Source organism: Falco punctatus (assembly GCF_963210335.1).
Source record: "Falco punctatus genome assembly, chromosome: 2".
Lineage (NCBI taxonomy): Eukaryota > Metazoa > Chordata > Aves > Falconiformes > Falconidae > Falco > Falco punctatus.
In genome coordinates this window covers 82668908-82683768 of record NC_137581.1, presented here as the reverse complement: position 1 = coordinate 82683768, position 14861 = coordinate 82668908, and the positions used below count along the sequence as shown (strand labels likewise).

The following is a 14861-nucleotide window of genomic DNA, read 5'->3' as shown; positions in this document are numbered from 1 at the left end:
GCCTGTTCTACTGCTTGACCACCCTTTCAGTGAAGAAATTTCTCCTAATATCCAATCTAAACCTCCCCTGGTGAAACTTGAGGCAGTTTCCTCTTGTCCTATTGCTTGTTATCTGGGAGAAGAGACTGACACCCACCTGTCTACAACCTCCTTTCAGGTAGTTGTAGAGAGTGAGAAGGTCGTCCCCCCCCAGGTTTTCTCTCCAGGCAAAACCACCCCAGTTCCCACAGCCGCTCTTCATAAGACTTGTGCTTTAGACCTTTCACCAGCTTTGTTGCCCTTCAGTTTGCTTCAGCACCTCAGTGTCTGTCTTGCAGTGGAGGAGTCCAAAACTAAAGGCAGTATTTGAGGTGTAGCCTCATCGGTGCTGAGTGCAGGGGGACCATCACTCCCCTAGTCCTGCTGGCCACACTGTTTCTGGTACAAGCCAGGATGCTATTGACCATCTTGGCCACCGGGGCACACTGCCAGCTCATACTGAGGTGGCTGTTGACCAACACCCTAAGTCCTTATCCACCAGGCAGTTTTCCAGCCACTCTTCCCCGGGCTTGTAGCATTGTGTGGGGTTGTTGCGACCCAAGTGCAGACCTGGCACTTCTCCTTGTTGAACCACATAAATTTGCCTCAGCACATTGGTCCATCCTGTCTACATCCCTCTGCAGAGCCTTCCTACCCTAATGCAGATCAGCACGCTCCCCCAGCTTGGTGTCATCTGCAAACTTACTGAGGGTGCACTCAATCCCCTTGTCCAGACCATTGAAAAGACATTAAACAGGATTGGCCTCAGTACTGAGCCCTAGGGAGCACCACTTGTTACTGGCTGCCAGCTGGATGTAACTCCATTTACTATCACTCTTTGGGTTTGGCCATTGAGGCTGCTTTTTATCCAATATAGAGTACACCTGTCCAAGCCATGAGTAGCCAGTTTCTTCTGGAGAATGCTTTGGGAGACTGTCAAAGGCTTTACTAAGGTCCAAGATGACAACAGCTACAGCCTTTCCCTTGTCCACTCAGCAGGTCAGCTTGTAGAAGGAGATCAGATTAGTCAGGCCAAGTTATGTCTCATAAACCTGTGCTCTCTGGGCCTGATCCCCTGATTGTCCTGTATGTGCTGTGTGATGGCACTCAGGATGACCTGCTCCATAACCTTCCACAGCATCAAGGTCAGGCTGACAGGCCTGTAGTTTCCTGGGTGGTCCTTCCTGCCCTTCTTGTAGATGGGTGTCACACTGGCTAACCTCCAATCAACTGGGACCTCCCCAGTTAGCCAGGACTGCTGATAAATGATGGAGAGTGGTTTGGCAAGCTTTTCCGCCAGCTCCCTCAGTACCCTTGAGTGGATCCCGTCCGGCCCCATAGACTTGTATGTGTCTAAGTGGAGCAACAGGTCACTAACCATTTCCTCCTGGACTATGGGGATTTCATTCTGCTTCTAGTCCCAGTCTTCCGGTTTAGAGGGCTGATTACCCTGAGGGTATCTGGTCTTGCTATTAAAGACTGAAGCAAAGAAGGCATTAAGTACCTAAGCCTTTTTCTCATCCTTTGTGGCAGTGTTCCCCCCCCGGGCCCTGCCCACGTCCAATACAGGATGGTATTATCCTTGGCCCTTGTTTTGTTTCTAATGTGTTCGTTGCAGTCTGTGTTTGATGATTGAAGCAGCTTGTGTTTGATGTAAGCTATTGTAGAACCACAGCTGCCAGTGGTCACTTCTTTCTGCAGGTTAAGCTAACCTAGATGAGGATTGCTGCTGAAAGGAGCTGTTTCACCCTTTTCCTGCTTCTTTGCTCTCTCAGTCCTTCTAGCACAAGTTTTTGTGTGTGGCCATATTGTGAATCAGACCTGTTAAGGAAGAATGAGAGTGGTTAGGGAAGGTTCATTGTGGTGGTAGTTAGTTTAGGGCTGTTGAAAAGTACAGTGTTAGTTGGCAGAATCTTGATTTATTTAGTTTATGCAAGTACCTAGACCTCTCAGTCAGGTAGTGCAGGGGAACTGACTGCATTGAACTGCAGTAGACTGCAGTGTGTGTATGTATGTGTGTGGATAAGTGTGTGTGTGTATATATGTGTATGGCAAGAGACTTCGTCTTGCTAATACTTTCTGCCTGGTGACCTTTCTAAACATCAATAGAAAACAACTAAATACTCAGGAGAGCGTTTAAAAAAGAGCACAAATCAAAATGAGTTAATTTTAAAAAACTGATTTTAAAAAAATCAGTTTTTTCGTAAAAATTTGGGTTGGTAATGACTTTGTTCTAAACTTAGCAGGCTTACTAAACCCTATGAATATGAATTTGAAGGGTGGGCATGGATGACATTTGGCTGTATTCAAAGAATACAGTTTTGTTCAAAAGTGAACATTATTTTATTGACAATATTAGAGATCTCTACCTTTGGTGGTGGTGTTAATATTGGAGACTGGGCAGGAGAGGAATAGTGTATGCAGTCCAGATTTTTATTGTATGTGTAATGGCTTGCAAATTTGCACAATTTAGGAAAGGATTTTGAAGTGCCTTGGAGAAAGATAGCAGCACTGAAAATTAATTTAAGACGAGATGTCATAATAAAACACAAATATGCATAGTGTTACAGCAGAAATTTCACACTAACTTGAAGCTTTTGCTGATTGCAGTGCTAAGCTCCTGATTCAAATGAATCTTGCTGAAAGCTCATACAATTCTTTTTACCACCCTAATTGGCTTTTGAAATTTGAGTACTGTTGTTGGTTTATGTGACACTTGGAAGTCTGAGTTGCTCTGGAAAATTACCTTTCATCTTCCCATGGTTATATGTTACCCTGTGGTATAGAGTGGAATTGCTGTTAGAACTTGCAACTTTTTATTTAACACAGTGAAGCTAAAACACATAGGGATTATTGAATTGTTGGTATATCATGATTACATGATCAACAAATCTGATGTCAAAATCTTCTTCATAGAAACCTCTAAAATACTTGGTGAGGATGTGGTGGGCTTTGTAGTAGGCCCGAAAGGCCAGTGAACCCAGGCTTTCATAGGCACCTGCTGGAAGAGGGGAATACAGGTCAAATGCCCTGGGTAAAACCTGATGTACTTATAGAAGAGGTTCGCCTGCAGGGTTGCTGTTAGTCTTAGCTGAGGTAGAATCAATCTTTTAACTCCCTCTGAGGCTTCTGCAGTTAGACAGTATCAGGAGAAGAGTATTGGAAAAGATGACAGATTTGGCTGTTTATGCCCATAACCAAGGTCCATGTAGAAATGACCTGATCAGCACCCTGAATTTAGATTGAAAGTCTACTGTAGCAATTCAGGCACCACAGGGTCGCAGTAAACAGCTGCATTTTGGATGTGTGTCAGTTTCTTAGTGGTATAGAGGTAATTATCAGTGTAATTTTTGCATAGAATATTAAAATCATGTTAAATATTTCAGACATAACCTGCTTCTGATGTCAGTTGTACTCAAGAAATCTAAGTTTAAAATAAAAGATTCTTTATAGCAGTGTATTTTTTTGTAGTGTTCTTTTCCAGATATGGGTTCTTTTGATGTGCGTGTGTCAGTGTAGCATATTGTCTTTTGTCTTTTTTCTCCCCCCCCCCAGGTTATGCAATGGTCTCTGCAAGATGGCATGTTCTTGAGTTGGAGCTTTTTAAGGGAAGCATATGCTGGTACTTCAGCTTTACTAAGTGGACTATAATTTCTTCTCTCACAACAACTACATAAGCAGACAAAATTGCAAAGATCTGCCCTGTGTCGAGTATGACAGCCACGACTCGTGGCTCTCCAGTAGGAGGGAATGATAGCCAGGGCCAGGCTCCTGATGGACAGTCCCAGCCTCCCCTCCAGCAGAATCAGGTAAGATATTAACACTCAAGTTGCCTAAAAATAAAGGGGTTAGTTCTTTAGAAATAGTGCTTCTGAATTGAGTTTGTATATTCCTAGAGATGTCTACTTAGCTTTTGTGTGTGTGTCTGCAAGTACAAAAAGATTTTGAGGGATGAAGGCAGTGATGTTGACAAAGAAGATAACACTAGGGAGCATTGCATTGCAAGAGAGGATCCCTTTTTAGGCAGTGTCGTAGTTCTTTCAAGCATACGTATTTTGGATAAGAAGCCTTCTTGGAGTAATACCTGAAGCTTCCTTACAACCGCATTGTAGAGTTACCTGCCACAGATTGGTGAAACTACTCTCTGTGGGTTTGGTTTATGCTCAGTTCTGCAAAAGCACTTTTTGGATAAAGTTACGTGCCAGTATCAGTCCTTAAAGGCCAGCTTCATCTAGGTCTCCGTTCATTGTACTAGACTTCCAGAACAACTTAGCATGTTTCTCTTGAACAGGTTATCCTGCTTTCAAAAGACAAGCAAAAACATCATAATGTGATGATTATTTGTTTGGGGGGGGGGGGGGGGGGGGGGGAGACCAGAAAAGATGCTTTTAAACAGTGCAGCCAAACCCATTTAAAAGAAAAGCCACAATTTGCCATTGAATTCAGTATGAGGCTGTTGTTTGTTTAATACCGTAAGGTTTAACGGTTTTACTTCCTGAGAATGAATTATTCTTTGGAACATATGTGGTGGGTTAACCCTGGATGCTAGGTAGGTCTCCACCCCATTGCTCGCTAGTATTCAGCCACAAAGCACTGATGTGTTACCAATACCTGTTTGGCCACAAATCCAAAACTCGGCAACATACATGGTGCTGTGAAGAAGATTAACTCCATGCCAACCAGACGTGGTACAACATGTGAGTAATGTTCTTGAAGTTTTGGTCCTCCCTTGTCCTCCTAAACCTTGCTGTTCTGATTTGAGTCTTCATTACTGTCAGTTCATACTATTTCTATATACAAATAAATGTGCATCTACAAAACACATTGTATTTTGCATGATCCACCAAAATGGGCTCAACTAAGAATGTTCTTGGAGATTCGTTAGTAGCCAGCTGTAGTACTGTTACTCATTTTTAGCAAACTTTTTCAGAAAATGTTTTTTGTGATCATTTTTTGTCCGTTCTGTTGCTGAAGTTTTCTCCTTCTAAAATAATCATCTTTTGTGCAGAAGATTTGTAAAAACTGGAACATCTGTCTGGTCTTTATTTTCATATTCTAGATACGTGGTCTGCTGAAAATAAAAGTATGTTACAAAGAAAACCACTTCCCTCACTGGGAAAGTAGCTTAATTTTTAAACTGTTGAGATAGAAAGTGTATAGCACATTTTTGCTCAATTTTCTTATTAAAAAATCTGAAATCAAATTATTTTGTTATATTTTATGATGACGGGTACTTAAAGTGATTTTTGAAACTTACTATGAGGGAGAATGCCAAAAGAAGTGGCATGCAAGTGCAGGCAATATTTAAAGTACTTTCCATACCAATTTTAGACTTCTTCACCTGATTCTTCCAATGAGAACTCCCCAGCTACCCCGCCTGATGAGCAGGGCCAAGGAGATGCTCCACCCCAGCTTGAAGATGAGGAGCCTGCGTTTCCACATACAGACCTGGCAAAGTTGGATGACATGATCAACAGGTATTTTCAGTTTTTTCAGAGGGTATAGATTTATTTGTGCAAATATCTTGATAGTGGAATCGGGATTCTTGCATCTTTGTTTCACTGTTTTCTGTAATACTTTCTGGGTTAGAATTGCAAAGAGAGAGAGGTTCAGATTAGAGGGTTGTGGGGTTTTGCATGTTTTTTTGTTTTGTTTTTAAATGGAATGCTCATCAGGGCCTTTAAAAATGTATATTCCTACCCTTTATGAAGGGGCAATTATTCTTGATTCTTTAAGAAGCACAACTGAAATACAGGTGGGGGGGGATGTTTTGTTTTTGCATGTAGGCCTCGATGGGTTGTTCCTGTACTGCCGAAGGGGGAATTAGAAGTTCTTCTAGAAGCTGCTATCGACCTAAGTAAAAAAGGTAAGCTGAAAAGGCAATTAATGATTATTGGGCCAGTGTGTAAAATCTTTTCCTGTTTTTTTGAACCCCTTGTGGAGGCTGAAAAGTTCTTAATTATTTTTGTTTAAATGTTGGTCCTGAAGACTGTGTCAGAGCAGTATGCAGAACCTTCATAGATCAGAATTTTGGAAAGCCATCAGTGTAGTTGGAGATTAGGTGTCTTACCATGAGTAGGGAAGTTCAGTAAGCTCACAGCAATAAAAATCTTGTCGCTCCTGTCTTGCATGTTTTCTGTATCACTTTGGTATCAGACCTACTGGGCTTGGTCTTTGTAACAGATACTAAAATTCAGTTCTATGTTTTTAAAAATAAGTTACTAATCTAGCTTTCCAAATGTCTTGCCATAATTTTTTGTTCAAATTTAGCACATGCACACTTGTTGAGAATATTGGAGAAAAGTTAGAATTTTAAGGAGACTTAGACTTATAATTCTGACATATTGCTTGCTGTGTCTGTCTTGCTTGGAAGTAGCAGGGTTCTGTATCAGGACTGTGTTGTATGCCTTTGCTAAATTGTACTAGTCAGATTGACAAGTTTGTTGTGTTCTGGGAAGTTCTGTTCTCCTGGAAAGTTGCTTTGGTTTCCTGTTCTGGTCAGTATTTGTTGCCCCAGTGTTTGAGTAGTACCAGAAGTTTAGATCAAATTTTTTTTCTGGAATTTCTACGCTTACCAGCTAGTTGTGTTTTAAATACAGTGACCTGTTCCTTGATTTTGCATAGCTGGACCAGGGCAACTTAAATTCCCTGTTAATAAAGGCCATTCTTAGGCAGTTGTAAGAATAAAAAGCTAGTTGTGGTCGTGATATTCTGGGTTATCTTGATAGTTTTCTGTAAGTCTTTTTTTGCTTTGGAGCACTCTCTGGAGAAACACAAGTTAAGGTGCACCCTTTGTGATCCAGAATAGGGTAATGACATGTTGTTACCAACACTGACCTATCAGCCATAGTTGCAATTGGAATTGGCTGCTTTGCATGTAGCTAGGTCTGGCAGGAATCCTAAGGTGAGTAGGATTTTCAAGTGATTGCATCTGTTCAGGAGCAAAACACATGGCAACTTACAGAAAGAAAATGCAGCCATCTGTCTGTCTGGGCTATTGGAATAGTGCAGTAAAAAAGAAATTCTCTGCTTGTGATTTGTGAGACAGGACATGTATGTACTGCCAGCTGTTAAGTAATTTTTTGGAAAAAAAAAACCCCAAACAACAACAAACAACCCAGAAAGCTGTCACCTCAATGAAGTAATAAGAGCAGAACGAGATTTTTTTTTGGCTGCTCTTAACATCAGTGTACTTCTCCAAAGCTTCAGACTTAGTTGAAAGTTCCCAGACACAAAGTCTTCTCTTTTTTTTTTTCCTCTTGAAATTGTGAAAACAAGTGGAAATCTATTTGTATGCTTTATGCGCTTCAATTTTTATTAAGTTCTTAAAGGCCATTTTCAGAATTGGACATCGTGTTGCTATTTAATTATTCTTCCCCTTGCCCTCTAGATGAATTCCTAGGTGTGCATATGCAAGGATTATTGGCTAAGGAGAAAACAAGGAAAGCTGATAAAGTAGTTGTTTAACTACTTTTAATGTTATCTTTACCATTAACCTAGATGATTTTCTTTCCTTGCTACTTGTAGTTAGATGATTACTAAGATGGTTCTTTTTTAAATAACTTTCAGTGCTCAAGGAATACGATAGGGTGCTCACTTGGTGTAACTGACACTGGTTTGGTAGCTCAAGACTTGGCAGACACTGTTGAAGAGTTGTGTATATATAGAGAAGTAATATAAATGGTTCTGTTGTGTATCTTTCTTTAACAGGTTGAAAATGTTCCATTATCTCAGTAACAGCTAAGACTGGACAATTTTCAACCTGTCTATGGGCATTTTTCTTAATCTTAGGAGTTGGTTCAAAAGAGAACAACTGAAAGGAGAAATAGAAAAATAACCAGCTGTTGAATTACATAAAATTTATATGGCATTGTATAAATAATTTAGATTGTGAAGCAACCTAAAAAGAACCCACTAAATTTTCTTTTACCAAGCACCATTTTCTAGTGGTTAGGATTCTTAAGTAGCTTTTATTCCTTGCATTGACAGTGGTCATTGGCATTCTGGAGTGAATCTGTACTAACTGCTGTTTGTGCTGTTTGTGTCTATAAAATCAGAGTGGTTTACATCCTCTTTAAATCTTTTCAGGAATTGAAATTGAATGGGACATAATTGAACAGAATTGAAAGTACTCATAAGAATTAAATGTCATCATTACCACCTTCAAGTGCAAGGAGCAAATTTGACAGGGTAGTATGAATCCTGTCTAGACTGTGATTTGCATTAGTCCTGGCAGATGCATTTATTTATGGGAGATAATCTTTTTATGTGTAGGCATCAATGTATTAGTCTTCATTAAGCAAGCCGTGAGACTATCAAATGATAGTCTGGAGTTACTTGCTAATGAAAGAAAACCTATTTGGAAAGTAGTGTTTAATAGCAAGACTGATGTTCATCTTCACAATAATTATGGAATATTTATAAAGTGTTTTGAGTAATGAGATTTGCTCCAGAAATAAATGTCATAGTGAGTTGGATGCTATAAATTTAAAAGTAAAAAAAATTGTTTATTTTAAGGTTTTGGTTTTTTATAGGCCAGAATATTCTCCACTCATTCTCTCAAAATCCTCTCAACAACTCTGCACTGCTCTGTCTTTATTGTGGATTTTATTGCTTCTAATGTTTACGTTCAATTTTTAACATGCTGCCAAAGCTTCCCAATGTGACACATGTAAGGAAGGCAACTTTTACAATTTTTTGCTTATTTAAAGTGAAATGAGATTTCACTTAACAACTTAAACTTTCAACCTTGATCTCAAATCTTTAGTTTTGATGAATTACAAAGGCTTACACAATGGGAAAGAGAGGCAGGCCCTAGAGCCTCGGAAAAAAACCCACAAAAATTTGTGTGTGCAAGCACATGTGCATCCAAAAGCTAGGCAGCCCAATAATGGAAGTTGTTTCCAACATCTTCTTAAGACCATCTCTCTCTGGATGATCCATCTGCATTTCTGTGGGACCACTCTTGAGTTCCTTTCTGAAGCTGTATCTTATGCAGTTCCTTGAAATGGTTATTTTCACCATCTGTCTAAAGCGAAAACAGCAGATTCGTGTCCTCATGTTCCAAACTTTCTTAGCCAGATATTTGGACTAGAACCAATTCAGTGAAGTGAACTACAGCAGGATCAGTGTAGTGTCTTGGTATAGAACAGGGGTCCTCAGACTTTTTAAACAGGGGGCCGGCACGTGGATGCAGTGTCAGGCAGTCATCTGTGGCTGCTTGGTTCCCTGCCCCAACCCCTGGCCGGGGGTGTGTGTGTGTGTGTCAATACTGGGGGCCGGATTGAGGACTCAGGGGGGGCTGTATCCGGCCCCTGGGCCATAGCTTGAGGACCCCGGGTATAGAAGGACTACTGATGATTAAGAGTTACTGCAAGTCTGCCAGAGTCTGAGTGCCATGTGTAACCATTGTGCCCATGGGCGAGTGTGGGTTTCCCCACAGCTTATTACCTGCAGATCACTCTGTTCTGCAGGGTTTGAGCCAGCCCTTGCCAAGACGCTGAAAGTTTTCTGTGCTGCAGTTCCTGAGCCTCCAGGTCTGGGGTGGCTTCACTGGCACAGACCTACACTATGCCAGTGTGTGGAGGCAGCTCAGCTCTGTGCTTGCAGCTTCCAAGTTGTGCAATCCAAAGTCCTGTAGAAGAGGAGCTAGGCGATTTTTTTGCTTGGAGCCGTGGTGTTCCAGTCCTATGCTGTTGAATACCCCTTAGACGTATCAGAGTTTGTTCATATACAGTTGCATCTGGACTGACAAGTTCTGTGGACCCAGAGTGTTTCTGCTCTTGTAGCCGGATAAGCCATGCAGAGTGCATTAATCTGGCACCTTGAGTGCTTTGAAGCACAGGTGCAGAAATCAAATGGCCCTCTGTTCTTTCTCCAGTCCCTGATTTGCAACTCCCATATACTGTATGTTGCACATCACCTTTTCCTCTCATACTCACTTTTTTCTCACTGCATAATCAGTTTCTCCAACTTTTCTCTATAAATACTTAGCTCAGGGCCGCATGCACATCTCTTGTGTTCTTCCTTATTCTTCTCTGCCCTCAGAATTTGGACAACAGGGAGAAAAATGTCTGCTTGGGGTCTCAGCTGACAGTTCATGATACTGAATCTGATGCAGGCAGTAGATGTCAGATGTCTAGTAATTGCTGTTCTTCTTACTGTCTTTGGATTACTCTTGCTTCCTCTCCCAACTTGCTGTCTTCTAGGACTTCTGTACCCTGCTTCTATGATACTCTGGGCCTTGTAGTCATCTAGCCTTGGTTCCTTCCATAGGTATCATCTGTTCTAGCAGTATACAACACTGTGGGAGAAGGTAGAAAGTGATTGTATATCCAGGAGTCACACAGTTATCTTCTAAGGTTCTGTCTTCCCTCTCTTTCCAAGTTCAGTGAAGTACAGAAAGGACAACAATGTATTTTGAAACATACTCTGTTTTGGTATTCCTGAACTTGGTTTGAAATGTCTTGCTGACTGGAGCTGGCCAACTAACTATTGTGGGTAAGATGGTTCAATAAGTACTTGAAAGTTTGAGAGATATTTCAATGCAAGATACTGATATTCCAAGGAATGTTAAAATCACTTGAGCACCTGCTTTGAGTTTTGAAGAAATAAATTTACTGTTAAATTTGGCTTCAGAAAGGAAGTTTTGCCCTAGGTCAAGTTTTCCACGTTGGATGCCTTCCCTGTTGCCTGTTTTTTGTAGGGTGAAGTTGTCAGCTTTACCTCCTTGAGGAGTTAATGTCCTTCGTTTATTGCAAATGCCTAAGTTTTAGGCAGTATCCACCATCTCTCATCTCTTGTCATGTTGTCATTGCTGTAGCTTCTGGCCTTTTGTTACCGGTCTTAGCATTTACTGTATAGTGTGGGGATGTCTGTTATCCAGACGGCAAACTACATAGGGAGATAACGTGGACTTATACTTGGTCACATAGTGTATATCGTGTGCCTTGTAGTGATAAAAAGAGGGAACACTGGACTAGTTCAGAAGGAGTTGCTTGAGAGCTGTACCCACTATAAGAGTATAGGCTAGCAAGCCCTGTTACAGTAGCTCAGAAAACCTTTGTGGTAGGGCAGGTGTTCTGTGACCATTTTGAAATGAACCTCTGTTGCACAGGTGTTTATGACTATGAGGAACTTTAATTTGATAGTCCAAATCAGTCCTTCCCAAACCAGTGGAAGTTCTTGTCAGGATGTCTCATTAAGGAGTTTGCAGGGGGGTGGGGGTAATAATTTTTGTGAATCTGGATGCTGTAGAATTGTTGAATGCTAAGATTCCCTGAATGAAAATTAAAGTTGTTCTGTAAAGAAATGGTGCAAGCGGGTCATGCTTTTCGTTGTATGTGCCCAGTGGCTTATATTGTTTCCAGTGTGTACTGATACATATTCAACACATTTTTCTGTTGACTTTTAGCCCTGTTTAGATTTTTTTAGCTGAACTTTTGAAGGGGAGATACAGATTTCTTGAAATACTGGGTCACTCCAGCGCTTTAAAATAGCTAAAAGAAAAATATGGAGCACTGTTCTTTAAAATTAAACTTGATGTATGGTGGTATGTATGGCTAAATTTTACAGCAGTGTTGGGTCCTGGCAGCAGGATTACAAGAAACTGTACTTCAAATGAAGGTGAGAGACAGAAGGATTTGTGTTTATTTTTGCAGGTTAATTGTGTCTGGGAAGCTGAGCAGCTCTCACAGTTTTTCCTCTTCACTCACTGAGTTTTACTGCTAGAAACTAAATGCAAGTTTATATAAATGCATATATACCAGAAGAATGGAAAATAAAGATTGTACTTGGTGGTTGTTTTTGCTGCTATATCTTCCAAGTGTTACAGGCGTGGGAAAAAAAAAACAACCCACCCTATCACATGTTTTTAAAATAAATTATCTAAATATGCATTTTTCGAGGTGGCTTTAGTAGAACATTAATCCGTCAGGTTTTTGTCCATTGAAGGTTATGTAGGTTTGTCTTCATCCAAGGCTTCTTTTTAAAATAATTCTGAGACTTTAAACACCAAATCTTTGTCCACATGTCAGGGTTAACCACAGCTGGCAGATAAGCACCAAGCAGCCACTCACTCCTCTCCCCAGTGGAGTGGAGGAGAGAATCAGAATGGTAAAAGTGAGAAACTTGTGGGTGGAGGTGAAGACAGTTTAATAGGTAAAGCAGAAGTCACTCATGCAAGCAAAGCAAGGAATTCATTCACCAGTTCCCTTTGGCAGCCAGGTGTTCAGCCATCCCCAGGAAAGCAGGGCTCCATCGCGCTCCATAACAGTTACTTGGGAAGACAAATGCTGTAACTCTGAATGTCCCTGCCTTCCTCCTCCTTCCCACAGCTTTATATACTGAGCATAATGTCACATGGTATGGGATATCCCTTTGGTCAGCTGTCCGGTTGTGTCCCTGCTGATGCTTTGTGCGTGCAGAGTACTTGCCGGTGGGGTGGAAAAGCAGAAAAGGCCTTGACAGTGTGCACATGCTGCTCAGCATTAGCTAAAACATCCTTGTGTTATCAATACTGTTTTCAGCACAAATGCAAAGCATAGCCCCATAGTGGGTACTGTGAAGAAAATTAATTCTACACTGGCCAAAACCAGCCCACCGAATCACTGCTTTCAACATTTAAAAGTCCATGTAACAACTAATGAAATTGCATGTCTAATAGTTTATTTTTTTCTTTTCTGTTTTAAAATAGGCCTTGATGTCAAAAGTGAAGCATGCCAGCGATTTTTTCGAGATGGGTTAACAATATCTTTCACAAAAATCCTTACAGATGAGGCAGTGAGTGGCTGGAAGTTTGAGATCCATGTGAGTTTTTAAAGTTGTGTTTCTGAAAAAAAGTAATTCAAATGAGGAAGGAGACTGCCTTTGTGACTGAGGAGACTGCAGAGACTGAATCTCATTTTTGAAATTCATCTCAATAGAGAACTGGGGGAACTCTTGTATGCATGGCTAGGGGGTGGAGGGCGATTGTCCTTCTATGGTTGTTGTATCTTACTGCTTCTGGTGTTTTTGGAAGGAGGTAAAACATGAAAGATGGTATGGGGGGGGAACGGAACTTCGTATGTTCAGAAGTGTAGCTCTTGTTAGGCAGGCTGTCTTTGGCCAGATGCCTAGAGACCCGCTTATTTTTATGTGCATGCTAGGACATGAAACTTGCTTTTTTTAGTGAAAGCTTTTAGCAGCTTGCTGATTTCTGAATGTTTGCAGCAACTGCTTGGATTTAAAAACTACCTGTTGGACAGCTAGTCACAGGCCAAATGAGAAACTGTAAAGACTTAAGCAAATTACAATCTGTGAGATAAATGGGAGAAAGAAGGAAAAGTTAATAGATCAGTAGTGATTCATCAATGTCTCAACCAAAAATATTTGTGTTATTTTCGTAAATTTAATTTTTAGCTGAAAACAGGTAGTTTAAAGTTTGTTTTAAACCCTTTCTTGGAGGAAGTACAACTTAAAATACAATATTGTAAAACTCTTACGCAACTCTGCATGCTAGGTACAATTGGTTCAGAGTTTATAGTTCATTATTTATTGTTAAGTGACCTGCCATATTCTTGGCTGTTGGTTTTTTTTTCTTAATAGAGATGTATTATTAACAACACTCATCGACTAGTGGAACTCTGTGTGGCTAAGCTGTCCCAAGATTGGTTTCCCCTTCTTGAACTTCTTGCCATGGCCTTAAATCCTCACTGCAAATTCCATTTATACAATGGTACTCGTCCCTCAGAAACAGTTCCTGCGGGAGTCCAGCTTGCTGAAGATGAACTTCATGCTCGTCCTCCTGACCCACGATCACCAAAGGTACAAGAGTTTTCAGACCTGTATTCCTGATTTCATGCAGTGTTACCTAATAACACAGTAGCCATAAATAAGTGTTTTTAGAAGGGGGGAAAAAAACCCCAACCCTTCATTCTCTGTACCACTAAGATGTTCTGCTGCTTTTGACTCTTAACTGGTAATGATATAATGTACATTTCCCCTTCTCACTCTTTCAGTCTTTGGTTCATGGTCAAACTGTGTCATGTTCTATGGTAAGGTGGCACAACTATTGAAATGTCATTCCTACTGTGTTAATTGGCTTGCTTGTATTTGCCAGCTGAGGGATTTACCTTCTCACTCAAAATGATTTTGTAGGTGACATATTCTGAGGCGATGAGTATGTGCCTAAGTAGGAATTTTCTCTCCTTTTTTCTTATAGTTCCCAGTGATGGGAGAAATCTTTTTAATCTGATGTGGGATACTAGTGTCAGTATGGTTTTAGGTTTTGGGTATTTTGTTTGGGTTTTTTGTTTTATGTGTTCCAGTTCTTGGATCTGAATTTTTCGCTGTTGTACTCCAAATGGCATTGGTACAATGTCAGGAGCTAACTAAACTATTTTTTTGTTGCTTTCTTCCGTTTTTTCTTTTTATAGGAACTGTTAGCTATTGATGTGTAAGAACCAAAGATAAATGTCCTTGGCTTTCCTTGTGTTCATTGCTAACAGTGTTTAGAAGAATATTATTTTGCATTCTTACTGCTTTTATATGCAGCACTATCACATCCAGGACCAGAAAAAAACACCAGAATTGTCATGCTTCTTGTAGTAACTAGGCAGCCAAAGTTGAACCTGAAGTATAGTCCTTTTTATTACTATGTACTTGATCAATTTCTTTGAATAGCTAATATATAGCATCTGTTCTTTGATGTGATAATTGGAATGATCTTGTTGCCTATTTTAAGCACTTCCTTAAAACTGAGTATTTTAACTATATAGGCAGGTTCACTGTCCATGCTGCTACCTTCTAACAGTTTATTTTGTAAGGACTTTTTGTAAGCAAATTTTGTTACTGACAGGTATGTG

The 14861-nt window shown here is 40.4% G+C and overlaps 1 protein-coding gene across 2 annotated transcripts in view; it reads left to right on the top strand.

Moving 5' to 3' along the window:
* The window catches only part of USP9X (ubiquitin specific peptidase 9 X-linked), a 106282-nt gene that overhangs the window by 23134 nt on the left and 68287 nt on the right, over positions 1 to 14861 (top strand). For both annotated transcript variants that reach the window (XM_080374284.1, XM_080374283.1), the window contains exons 2-6: positions 3574 to 3827; positions 5350 to 5495; positions 5805 to 5884; positions 12713 to 12825; positions 13603 to 13821. In XM_080374284.1, coding sequence (XP_080230410.1) covers positions 3732 to 3827; positions 5350 to 5495; positions 5805 to 5884; positions 12713 to 12825; positions 13603 to 13821 — 654 coding nt within the window. In that variant the 5' untranslated portion in view covers positions 3574 to 3731. The remainder of the gene's footprint in view (positions 1 to 3573; positions 3828 to 5349; positions 5496 to 5804; positions 5885 to 12712; positions 12826 to 13602; positions 13822 to 14861) is intronic.